The sequence below is a fragment of the Microtus oregoni genome, unplaced genomic scaffold (assembly GCF_018167655.1).
Source record: "Microtus oregoni isolate MIOR12 unplaced genomic scaffold, Mior012 000006F_ref0000085, whole genome shotgun sequence".
Taxonomy (NCBI): Eukaryota; Metazoa; Chordata; class Mammalia; order Rodentia; family Cricetidae; genus Microtus; species Microtus oregoni.
Genome location: NW_024543065.1, coordinates 4,646,162 through 4,659,474, shown reverse-complemented (window position 1 = coordinate 4,659,474; position 13,313 = coordinate 4,646,162). Strand labels below are relative to the sequence as shown.

General features: G+C 42.5%; 1 protein-coding gene across 3 annotated transcripts in view; it reads right to left on the bottom strand.

Moving 5' to 3' along the window:
- The window catches only part of Slc2a12 (solute carrier family 2 member 12), a 64,859-nt gene that overhangs the window by 20,467 nt on the left and 31,079 nt on the right, over positions 1–13,313 (bottom strand). For all 3 annotated transcript variants that reach the window (XR_005974515.1, XM_041653589.1, XM_041653590.1), the window contains exon 3: positions 3,930–4,052. Coding sequence is in view for 2 of the 3 variants with exons in the window: in XM_041653589.1 (XP_041509523.1) it covers positions 3,930–4,052 (123 nt within the window). In the remaining variant the exon portion in view is untranslated. The remainder of the gene's footprint in view (positions 1–3,929; positions 4,053–13,313) is intronic.

The following is a 13,313-nucleotide window of genomic DNA, read 5'->3' as shown; positions in this document are numbered from 1 at the left end:
AGAATAAATGCATGGGCCCTTGCTTGCTTCCTTCCGCTTCCTATACTAAAGACTACTAGCATGTTTCTATACAGTCCAGAATTCCCTGCCTAGACAATGATGCCACCCACATTGGGTGGGGTCTCCCCATATCAATTGACAAGTCAGTCTTCTACAGACATGCCTACAAAACAACACAAAAGTAGACAATCCCTCACTGAGACTCTCATCCAAGGTATTTCTTAGGTTATATAAAGTTGACAATTAAAGCTAAACATCGCCATTGCAAAAATAAAACTTCAATGCAGAAATCTATAAAGACGCAAGGCCAGTTTTCTCTTACCCTCCCCTGACTCCCTCTAGAGATCACCACTGTTGTAGTTTGGCCATTGTAAATGACATATTTGTGCACGTGGACACTTCTGGAAATGAGTTCATCCTTTTTACTCTGATTTCAATAAATTGTTTTATGTTGGCATTATTTCACCATTCTTAATAGCTGGCAACATATTGCAAAGCTTTGTTCTAGGTCCAGCAGGAAACATCATAGTGGGGCCAATGAAAGAAAAATGATCAGCACAATTCTCAACACTTTGGTGGATTTCACTTGTCAGGTCTCTTGGCCACTTCTAAACAAACATATACTCTCTTTCTAATCACTGATCAAGTTCAGGGTGCATTACCCTAGACACAACCCCATTCACGGGCATGTAACTTTGTCCATTTATATTGTGCTGGCCTCCAGACCAGCAGCAAATGTCCAGGATGACAGGGAACAGTGGAGAAGTATCTAGCTCTTTTTACACATATGCAAAGACCAACTGCAGGCAGGATTTGCAAATAGCCCTTAACAGCTACAATCACAAATCACAGTTGGTCAGGGGAAAAACTGACTTGAGTCGTTATATACTGAAGTCATTTTTATAGCTGCAGTGTGGAAGGATCTAAGCATAGTAACCACTTGCGGGTGAGCTGAGCTGAGGTGGGAACAGAAAGAAGGAAGACAAACGTGTGTGTGTGCGCATGTGGATGACTGTGTGTGAACATTTGAGTCTGAAAGCATCAGGTCTCATCCTGTATTGCTCTCTGCATATTCCTTTGAGTCAGGGTCTCTCCCAGAGCCTGAGTGAGGTTCATGTTTTCTCAGATAGAATGGGAGCCAGCAAGCCCTGGTGATCCTTCTGCTTCTGCCCCAGTTCAGAGTTAGGATTACAGGTGTGCCAGATGTCCAGTTTGTTAGGTGTATGTTGGAACAAAACCCCTGGTCATCATAATTGCATAGCAAGGGCTCTTAACTGCTAAACCATCTCTTGAATGCCAAGGCAGTTCTTTCAGGCAATTTTAATCAATCCTGTCTCTGATCTTTGATTGCTGCTAGTGCAGGGTTTTGCCAGGTGGATTGCTTAATCTAATACTTGTGGATTAGTTGGAATTAGTGAAACCCAAACGATCATCTCGTTGAACTTGTTTCACATTCTGTTTAAACACTTGCAGTAACAGAGAGATCATGACCTTACTGCCACAACCATCTCCTTTACTCAGACCCCAAATCTGCCTTTCAGGATGTTCTGCTTTGTCTTGTAGACAGCACACAGTGAGTCATACCTCCCTACACACTCCAAATATTTGTCTGCATCTTCATCCTTTCTTTCAGAGTCCTTGGATCCAGATCAAAGACCCAGAACTCTCCCAGTCTTTCTTCACAGAGCATAGATACCAGGTTCTTATTATCTGGACCATCCTCTCTTGGATAGTCCTTTTTTGTTTGTCTTTTGAAATAGGGTCTTTCTGTGTTTTCCATATGGTCTTGAGCTCATCCTTCATCTTCCAACCTCAGCACTCCAGGGTTGGGTTTATATATGTGCATTACCACAGCCTAATATGTACTGCAATTTTCAATCAGTTTTTTTTCAAAATATTGTACCCAGAACTGAATTCACTGTCCACTGTGTAATGTTTGTTCACCAGGAACAGTATGTTTACATTGATACAGGTGATGTTTCACTAAAATGTTGGTATCCAAAGGCTTATCACCAAGATAGGATATGTAGAAAAGCTTCCTATCTTTTAAATCATTCTAATCCATGTTTAAGAATTTGATCTTTGAAAATACTTAGAGATCTTTAGACAGCACAGAAGGAGGTCAACTGAAGACTTTAGGTCATTCCAGGCTTCAAAAACTAATTGGATCCAGTTGTGTTGAATCTGGTTGTGTATAGCTTGTGCTTATAATCCTAGCTGGGGGAGAAGACTGGGGCAAGAGGATTGCCATGAGTTCAAGGCTGGACTACCCTACAGAGTCAGAGTTGGTTCTCAAAAGAGACAACCACTACTGAAAAGACAAAGAATTTGCTTTACCAGGAAGCATGCTAAAAGCCCATTCAAGGGTCTACCTCTTCCTTAGCTCATCCAGTATGTCAGCCAGCCTTCCTGCAAAGATTCAGGTCATGTGTCACCATTTTTCATCCATATTTTCTAATTAAATAACAGATGGTAGGCATGGGTGTGGGTGTAAGGTGAAGGGTCCATGTTTCCTTTTACTACCAGGGTAGAAGACGTAGGATTGATGCTAGGAACTAGTTTCTTTGTCTCCTTTAAGCCTGGACTATTTCTTAAAATCTAAGATGCAAGCATTTGAAAATTTTATATATAACCCAACTGCATTTAATTAGCAACTTCCAAAGTAATTTAAAGCATGATGTACTAAACATATACATTTATGTATATGTGTATAGCATACTCTTGAGTAAGTATTCATTTTTAAAGGTTAAATATACATATATGAAATGAATGATGAAATGAGTTTACAGTTTGGATTTTTTTACTTATGTTATCAAGGGCATGTGTGTGTCTTGGTGTGTGTGTGTGTGCATGTGTGTATGTGTGTGTGAGAGAGAGAGAGAGAGAGGAGAGAGAGAGAGAGAGAGAGAGAGAGAGATTAATTTCAGAAAACTTGGCGGTCAGTTTTGGAGGGTGCTTGTGAACCACCTCATTATTTTGAGAATAATAATCATAAATTATTATTATTAATTAAATTATTATTAATAAAAATCATTAAATTTTTAAAATAATTTTAATAAATAATAATAATAAAAATCAAAGTTTCAAGCACTCATCTTGCCTTATGTAAGATCCACCTTCAGAGTGGCTACGTGGCAGTAAGAGAAATTTCTCTTTAGAGAAGCATTCCAGGTTAAAAAATATATAGGCAGACTGAAAGAATGAAAACCTTGGGTCTGGGTGGTGAGCATCAAGGGAGCTCAACATGGCCTGGGATGGGATGGGACAGCCAGACTGGGAGGATGACAGGCCATCCTGTGGTCACTCGCCAAGGAGTGTGCTAATGGGTTAGAGACTTGCCCTGTTCAAGTCTCCGTGTGGATGGACATAGAAACTCAGAACCCAAAGGACAAGAGGGCATGTGACCTGAAAACCAACTACCAAGATCCAGATCCTGCAAAACATCCATGCAACAGACCAGTGAGTCCCTTCCCATCTAGATGGGGGGAAAAATTCAGTAGGAAGAATGAAGACGCAGCCTACAAATGAGGAGATATACCATCCCAGCGTAAATTACATATTTAGAGATAACTGCGAGAATAAAAACAATAAGTACAAGGTAGAATGTGAACAGAGTGATACTTGGGAAGATTATTCATATTTTAAGGGTGATATTTATATTGCGGACTTAATTTCCAGAGATCCATGCTAAAATTCAATGGAGAAAATGCATATATACATATATATATATATATATGATAGGATTCAAAAAATCTTATAAGGGGAGCAGGTGAGGTTAGAAAGGAACAAAGACTGGAAGCTGCTGAAGGTAGTTAATTGACGTAGCTGGTTCAGGACCAGCCTCTCTCTACTTTGGGGTATGTTTTAAAATCCCCACAATAAACACTTTCCTGAAGCTTATGAAGACACAAACATACAAGACTTCTTACCAGTCACCGTCAGAAATGTCAAGGAGATGAGAAGATTAATGCCCCAGTTCATGCTAGAAGTCAGGGCCATGGCTCGGCCTCTAATTCCACCAGGAAAGATCTCACTGAGCAACAGCCAGGGCACTAGGGAAAAGGGAAGAATTGTGAGACAGCAAAATTCGCAAAGACCCCATGACACCCCTTCCACTGGTCTCTCTCCAAGCTGTGCCTGACTCTGGGTTGAAGGTCAAGACTATCTCTCACTTCAACACGACAGCCCCGATAATGGCACACCCCCTCCTCCCCAAGGGAAAGACTTCAGGATAAACACTGGATGGGCTTGACAACAGCTATCATAAATAAGAGGAGGTGGTACAACATAGCCCTGAAAAATGCCTGTGGCACTTGTGAACAAGCTTTGAAGATCTATCTGGCACAGAAGCCTCGGGTCCAAATTCCCAACGTTAGTGGATCCAGAATGGTGAACTTTCCTACACTTTCCTCTCTTTCTGAAGGCATAACCAATGAGTGCGTGGTAAATAGAGCTGGAAAGGTGAAAGTTCACATATCTCTCCCTTTTCCAAATGGGCGCCATGGCCCAGGGGAAGCTGGGCAGAGAGAAGTCCTAAATTAAATATTGCTCCCAGATTTGATTGTCAGACCAGACTAGACATCTCAATCTTTGGAAGGAGACTCTTCCTGTATCAAAATTGATCAGAGGACATTTTATTATCTGAGTGACAGGGAGCATTATGGGCTCTGCCTGATTAGATTAGGAAGGGCAGAAGACAGCAAATTAACTTGTCCTCTGCTCACAAATTTGGTACGCTCAAACAGGGATGGGCTCTGGCTGTGGGCTGACCTGACAAACACCTTTACAGTTTCTCATTTGACTGTGGCCAACCCCAACCAAGTAGAACTATTGCTGTTGATTGGTCATAGAGGAAGAGATTGTGGCTCTGAAGAGTTAATGGCTCGCCAAGGTCACAGAGTCCCTAAGTGACAGAGGTGGCACTGAGCTCTGACTAGTCTTTGGAACTCACTCTTTAAATCAGTATGCTTTCTTGGTAGTGGCTAGATAAACATGTGTTGGTTAACGAAGAAACGTGAATGGAAGAGGATCTGATTGGGCAGAAAGAAGGATGTAGGAAGAGTCCTGGCTCAAAGCAGATGAGCAAACCCATTGGAAAGATGATCTTTATGTAATCCTAGTCTGGAGGAGGCTAGTGGCTCAGGACTGAGCAGTCAGCAGAGTCTCCGAGTGAGCAATTTGCCTCTCATATCACAATCGTGTTTGATGGAGAAAATATCTACTTGCTGTAAACATGTTTAGGTTGTTTTTGTTTATTTATTGTGTGTGTGTGTGTGTGCGCGCGCGCGCGCGCGCGCGCGCGCGCGCGTGTGTGTGTGTGTGTGTGTGTGTGTGTGTGTGTGTGTATGAAAGCCTGGTAGGCCTCCTTGTGAATCTATACCAAGTTACCCTGAGGACCTGAAGGATAATTACAAGAAAAGCACCAGGATTGTTATTTTCTAATGGCATGCATCCCATCCTCTCGAATCTTAGCTTCTCCTTTCCCACCCCTCCCTGCACTCAAAGAGGCAAGTGATTGAGGATTACATTCTTGAATAATAACCTCTCTCTCCCTCATTATTTTGAAATCGGGTCTCATATAGCCAAACCTTGAAATTGCCACAAAGCCAAGGTTGGCCTTGAGATCCTGATTCTCCTTCATCCACCTCCCAAGTACAGGTATTACAGTCATGTGCCAATCATGTTCCTCTTAACGAACTCATCTTAGTGTTCCCATGACCTTGTCTTGGGCTTTTAAGAGGGAAGATCCAGCTCTGGGTGGATGGTAGCAGTGTATTAAAAAGGAAACCTTTATAATAAAGATTAGACCCTGGGCAAATACAGTATAAAAGTATGTTAAAAGCATTTTGCTTGTTCTTTGATAAAGCATCTTGAGCGTCTGGGTTAAGGCTATGTGTCACCATGCTGGGCTTAACGCCAGCTCTTAAAGCTAAATATTCTCACCTCCATACTACTGCTTAATATGGGTATTGAGAATGGTTATCAGTGAAGCTGAGGGGTCTCTGGGGCCTTGTGTTTTAGCAGGCAGAAAGAGAAGATGGGTACACCCTTTCGTTTTAGAGGCATTGGCTCAGATCTTCATGATTCAGCTTCCAGTCCTATTTCAACACCTGTCCGACCCACTTTCAACTCCACGTCTCCTCAAAATGGCCTGACGGAATTAATCAGTGGCTGGGTGTTGCTGAGTTCTTCAGAGCCACAATGGCCCCAGATGAGAATGAGCTGCCTTGGCTGTTACAGAAAGCAGTGGGTGCCACCGAGACAGGATGGGGCCAGGATATAGCACAGCTCATGAAACATGTGCCTAGCATGCGTGAAGCCCTGGGTTTTGATCCACACCGCCACATAAACCAAACACGGTGGCACCTGTCTGTAACTCCAGATGGAAGCAGGTGAATCAGAAGGGCAAGGTGATCGCAAGGCCATCCTAGAATACACTAGCCTCTGTCTCAGACAAACAAAGGGGGTGGAGCTAGTCATACAAAGCACTGGTGATAGCTCACGCGTGCTGCATCTGAAATGCCAGGGTCTTATCTCAAAAAACTAAAGACCACTCAGGATATCTACCCTAGGCAAACAGTGAAGCAGCTGAACCGTGTCCTGGGGCAATTTAACCAGCCCAGGTATTGAACTAAAGATGGAAGAACAGGCTTCCTTCAGTCTACATCCTGGTGGGAACTTGCCAGTCGAGCCCCGCATCTGACAGCTCCAAAGATAAAACGCATCATTGCTGGAACTTCTACTTCCCTTTTGATCTAATGGAAAAGAACTCAAGAACTGATGTCTTGGCTGATACGGTACTGACAAAATTAGACGTCGCAGCAATTGTCAAATGAATGATTAACCATTCTGATGTAGAGCACATCAAATGAAAGCAAGGAGGATATTATTTTAATAGTGGTGATGGAACTGTAAAATCCCAAGAGAGCAAAATAAAACCCTGAATGTATGGCAAGAATACCTTCCTGTGACAGACTGAGGGGCAAGAGAAAGCAAGAATCTTCTGTGTCTTGGTGTTTTCCAGAAAGATGCTCGGAGTGCCCAGAGCAGAAAGAACAGAAGAGCTCACCCTTAGTACATAGGGAAAGAGCGCAAGCATGAACTGCCACACGGGGATTCAATATGGCAATCCTTCTAACCACAAAGGCAATATTTTCTTTTTAGCCTCAATGAGATGGCCCATTTCCTCTCCAAAGAAAATCAATCTACTGCTACATGGGACGGTTCTCTTTCACTGCCACAAGGAAGAAACGAGGGCCCTCTTTGAGCATCCTCTTTCTCCCCTTACCCCAGTGATACACCAGCAGAAGAGGCATTGTCCTATATACCCCACAGAGTGCTCACAACAGATACGGTACAACAGGACTGTGTCCATTGCCACCACCACTCCGCAGGCATAAAGCATCTCATCGGGACTCTGTTCTTCTACCTCTGTCTTGCTATCACAGGACCACTGCAGCAATTTGTGCTCCTGCAAATGACAGAGTCTGCGATGCCCCTAATGTCAACTCTAAGCTGTAATGACTGGAAATCTGAGCTTGTGGGGGACGAGAGTCAGTAAGCATTCACAGCTATGGAACTCCTATATCACACGGCATCAGATCGTCAGGGCCCCATAAGAACTTGCCAGATCCAGACGGAGTCTACAGACATGGTGTTCACGGCTACACAGAGTGTCACAAAAAGACCAGGAAGGACGCATATCTTGATGTCACTCTGTGAGGACACAGCCTTGGATTAAGAGGGATAACAAAATGACAGTTCTGTCCCATGTAAGTCACCCTGAATATTTCCTGCCTCTTATTTATTCTGGCCACTGCCCCAGTTTTTCCTTCAGAACCTGTCATTTAACCCCCTACGCTTTGAGACTTAAATCCTGCAGCTCTCTGGGCACACTTTCCACTTGGCAGGAGTTCTTCCTGAACCACCTGGCGTGTGAACCCAAGTCTGAAAGACTCACTGAGGTCTCACAACTCCTGCCAGGGAACTTCTAACAACTCCGGAGGAAGTTCTGCACTGGAGCTTCAGGGAGCTCAAGGGTTGGATTTGCCAAGGGAAGCCATGCCCTGCACGTGGCATGTAAATCCAACTCTCATGGCTTTATTGCCTCTACAAGCAGCACATGCCACACCTGGCTCTCCTGCAAAAAGGTGCTTAAAATGTGAATAGGAGGACTGGAGAGATGGCTCAGTGGTTAAGAGCATTGACTATTCTTCCAGAGGGTTCAATTCCCAGCACTCACAGGACAGCTCACAACTGTCTGTACCTCCAATTCCAGGGGACCTGGCAACCGTGGGAAAACACCAATGCACATAAAATAAAAAAAAAAATCAGTTAAAAAAAAAGATTAAAGAAGTGTGAATATGAGCTGAGCTATCCCTTTCTGCCAGATGCTTAAATCCTGAAATTTACATCTATTTTAACAACAGACTCTACTGTGAGCCACCACTCCAACATGAAGAGGAGCAGGTAGCTATCTTTTCTCTGCTGGTTTTGCAGTCTCACCTCCGTCAGTCGCCCTGAGTTGTGCCACGTATGGCCTTTTGTAAAAGAAATACCTTTTTCATGAACATAATCCTGAACTGCTTAGATTACAAACCAAGACAGGCAATGAAATAAAGAATCGGTGTTTCTCAGTTAAGGATTCCTAGTGAAGATCAACCAGAATGATTATTTCAGAAAAGTGTACTAGGGGAAACTGAACTAAACAGAATGATGCTTAATATAAAACAAAATTAAATTTAAGATGAACACCCACCCTACCCCCCCCCCACCCCACTGCCTGTTTTTTAGGCAGGTTCTCACTGTGTAATTCCTTACTACATAGACCATGCTGGTCTCAAACTGTCAGAGAGACACCTGCCTCTGCCTCCCAAGTGCTGGAATCAAAGGTGTGCTCCACCATACCCAGCCAAAAAATGGACAGACACCGTTTTACTGGGCACCAAAAAAGAATAGGACAGAGCTGTGTCACTGGGAATTCAATCTTTCTCACTCATGTAGCCTAAAAAGTCATTTGAAATGGAAGAACTAAGTATTTTTGTTATTTATAATTATGTTTTAATCATAAATTTACATACTTGCAGAATATGCAATGTCTACCATCATGTTCAGCAATCACTCTTCTAGATTCTTCCAGTAGGACTTAATGTCATCCCTGTTTGATTCCCTCTTGTTCACCTGAGCACAGTATTTCACCTGCAGCCTACAAAGTCCGCCTGAAATGCTCTCACCAAAAGCCCTGCACACTTCAATGGAAAAAGTCACAAACTTAAACTGAATTATAGATTAGTTTTATACACTCTACGATAGCTTAAGGGTTTTTCTGAATGTATGAACACCATAACTAGTACGAAAGGGGACAGAATGATAGAAACATCCCCAAATGCTTAGAAATCCCAGCACAAATGTACCGCTGACTCCTTCGTGTGAGGGATGAGAGATTGTTATTTATCACGTTGCTGTGGGTGAATGCCACTTATTTATAGAGTAAGATGTTATTCTTCCACTTTTGAAATAGATGAAATTAACTCTTCTCTACAATAAAATAGGTGGGGAGCTGAAGGAAATCAGTACTAACATTGTCACTCAGCCCTTGTGACAAAAGTGGTGTGCTGATCTGTCAGCTGGTGATTTGATTAGGTCATTCTTTATGTTTTTGTTGAAAGCAAATCACAGAAAAGGAGAGGATGATTATCTCGTCTGTTGACTCATTTCTCAACACCTACATAATATTTTCAAGTATCCTTTTTATTAGTGTTCTTCAGATTTTATTATTTGCCATGTCTATAACAACAGTAATTCTGATAGAGCAATAAATGGGCTTTCTTTTAAACAGGAGGATATACGTACCTGAAGAGATTGGGAGGGGCTATTTCAGTTCATTTTTACTCTGTATGGTGTGTACGTGGGGAACATATATGTTAGTGGGTGTCCACACCCAAGTGTATGCAAGTGGGGGTGAGAGCAATGTTGGCTGCCTCCCTCTACCTCCACTTGACTGCCTTAAAACACAAGGATCTCTCACTAGACCGTCTAGGTGGGCTGGCCAACCAGCTCTCAGCATCTCACTGTCTTTGCTTACCAATGCTACAGGGGTTACAGGTACGGCTATAGGCATACTCAGCTTTTTACATAGATTCTGGGGGTTCAAAGGCAAGTCCTGTGTTGTTATGTTGATAGAGCAAATAGTCCTGCCCATTGAGCCATTTTTCCAGCCCCTATTTTATGCTTTTTTTTTTTGAGACAGAGTCTTGTGTAGTATGTAGCCAAAGATGTCCCTGAACTCCTGATCCTTTTGCTTCCCATTCCCAAGTGTTGGAAATGCAGACATGTGCCACCATATCTGGCTTAAAATGGAAAATTTTTAAGAAATATATTGTTTTAAAGTTGGACTTTGGAAACTGATTCCCTCTGAAATATCTTGGAGGACCCTCATAGAGCACAATTCATACACCCTAAAAAGACAGAAGCAGCACTCAAAATGCAAACCAAAAAATAGAAAAGCAAAGACTAGAGAGGACTTTCTCTTTACTAACTTGAGCTGGAATGACATGGCATTTGAAGTATTATTGTATGTAGATGTAGTATTGTGTACTGTACCGCTGTCATTATTGATGCTACAATTAGGAAGCTACTGTGGTTTTTATTGCTCCAAATGCTCCTTGGAATGATTCTTAGTGTGTTCCGGAAAACGGTTAAGTAACAAATGAATGTCTGTGCTTATTAAGATAATGTTAAAAACCTCAATCTGTTTCTTTAATGTCTGTGATAGGCAGGATTTACAGTGTTCCAGGACAGATGATTAAAATGGGAGGACTGTCTGGAAGCTAAACACATGTCTTGCGCGAGCAATTGCTAATGGCCCTAGAGTGGATGGTGCCATTTCTCTGTGTGTTTAGTTCCGCTCCTATGCAGAAATGTCATGGAGAACTCTTTGCTTCCATTAGTATCACAACTGCATCTTCTAACTTGAAAGAGAAAGAAGGATTTCATTTGCCAGATACACAGATTTCTTTAAGCTTTTCCTCTGTGAAAAATCCCCACAAAGTTCATGCAGAACAAGGCAGGGGTAATGCCTCTGATCCACTGATGACTAATGCCAAATAACTCCTTCAGTCAGTCATATGAACATAGCTAACCAGGGAGAAAAGCACAGTGACCATTGTGCAGATATGGGTCATAGCTGAAAGAAAAAAAAAACATCTTAAAGATATTAAAGGGAGGGACACTTAGCACAGCCACTATGTGAATATTATTATAGACAACCTACATTTGATGTTAGAATTCTACCGCTTAGAGAATAATTTCTGTAATGTGCCCTGTTTTTATTCAATAAACATCACGTCATAGGAAGATGAACATTTGAAAAGCCTTTGACACCAATGTTTCTGAACACTAGCGGCCCGGGGCCCAGGAGGAAATGCAGGGCTGATCAAGATCTCTTCTGAAACACATGATGCACTGCTGGAATGTCAACCTTCGTCTTGAACCCAGCATGGGTTTGGCATGAAGCAGCGAAGTAAAGTTCCAAATTAGAACCTGCTGTTCACATGCCTGGAACTGTCATCAACTGTGGCTGTGTAAGCATCACATGCACGGTGGTTTAAGGGGCCAGAGTTATCTGGATATTACATCTATGTTTAAATATTATGGCAGATGACTCTTCTGCTTCCCACTGATACCATCCTCCAAAGGGCTGGCTCAGCTCTGAAGAAGCAGAGCAACTGGCCTGGCCAGAGTATCTTGAAGCACTCAGACACTCCGAGAAACAGAAGAGGACATCTGAGCTGAGTTGGGAGACAGTTTTCCGTGTGCCTAGCATTCCTTCATGCCAGTGAGCAGAGGCTCTGACAGATCTTTGCTACAAATCCCCTAAGGCTGCTGATTACACAGCGAAATTATCTCCCCGTGAAGAAAGGAACAGCTTTAGTTATTGTTGGGTAAATAAACATACTGCCTCTGGGGAAGAAAGCAGGTTGGCTTATTGTCTATATTATCAAAGATTTGGGTTTTCCAAGCTCCTTGTTCCTCTGTCAGGTGTCCCAGTAACTGTGTAGATATTTTATATATAATCATGTTGGTCTGTGGGGCTTGGGCATCTACCATAAGTGCTGATGTCCTCAGTGTTACTATGAATAATAAATGGCCTTCTGTTCTGACCAAGGAGTCTTACATCTTTTACGGACACCCAAGCTAACCTGTTAGCTTGCAAATGGGTAAAACCGCAGGTCCTTTCCAGTTACGGACACCTTAATTGCTTGTGGTTAGGGTATGATCTCTCTCTAATGGTCTTTCATTACAGTTATTAACTGTACTTGCCTATTCTTACCAGAAGAATTGAATGCAATTTGGGGGGGGCTCAGATAATTCACTGAAATATGTCTACAAGCTCTAATACTAATCAGGTAAGCAAAAGCAAAGGAAAAAAGGAATCTTTCCAAGTCCCAGGTTTAGACTGGTCACAAGATTTTCTTAGAAAAAATTACAAAGGGCTTGGACTCAAATCCTGTTTGGTTTTTTTAAGAGCCAAGTTTTAAGAAAGTTGGTTTAGCTGGGCACAATGGCTCATGCTTTTAAACTGAGTATTCAGGATGGCCGAGGCTGGAGGATGTATGTATTTGAGGCCAGCCTACGCTATATAGTGAGAGCCAGTCTCCTAAAAACAAACAAAAAGAGAGTCTTAGATGTACAGAGACACATTACATCATCGAGTTAAAGGAGCCGTGAAAGTAAAAGTAAGGATAGTTCAGAGGGTAAAGATGCTCGCTGCCACGTGCATGTGCTTGCCACCATGCCTGATGACTTGAGTTCAAATCCTAGGGCTAAAGACCTCAATATCAGTCTGAACACACTGAACCTGATAGAAGAGAAAGTGGGAAGTACCCTACAACACATGGGCACAGGAGACCACTTCCTACGTATAACCCCAGCAGCACAGACATTAAGGGCCTCATTGAATAAATGGGACCTCCTGAGACTGAGAAGCTTCTGTAAAGCAAAGGACACTGTCACTAAGACAAAAAGGCAACCCACTGACTGGGAGAAGATCTTCACCAACCCCACAACTGACAAAGGTCTGATCTCCAAAATATATAAAGATCTCAAGAAACTAAACCGTAAAAGGCTAATCAACCCAATTATAAAATGGGGCACTGAGCTGAACAGAGAATTCTCAACAGAAGAACTTCAAATGGCCAAAAGACACTTAAGGTCATGCTCAACTTCCTTAGCGATCAGGGAAATGCAAATCAAGACAACTTTAGGATACCATCTTACACCTGTCAGAATGACTAAAATAAAAAACACCAATG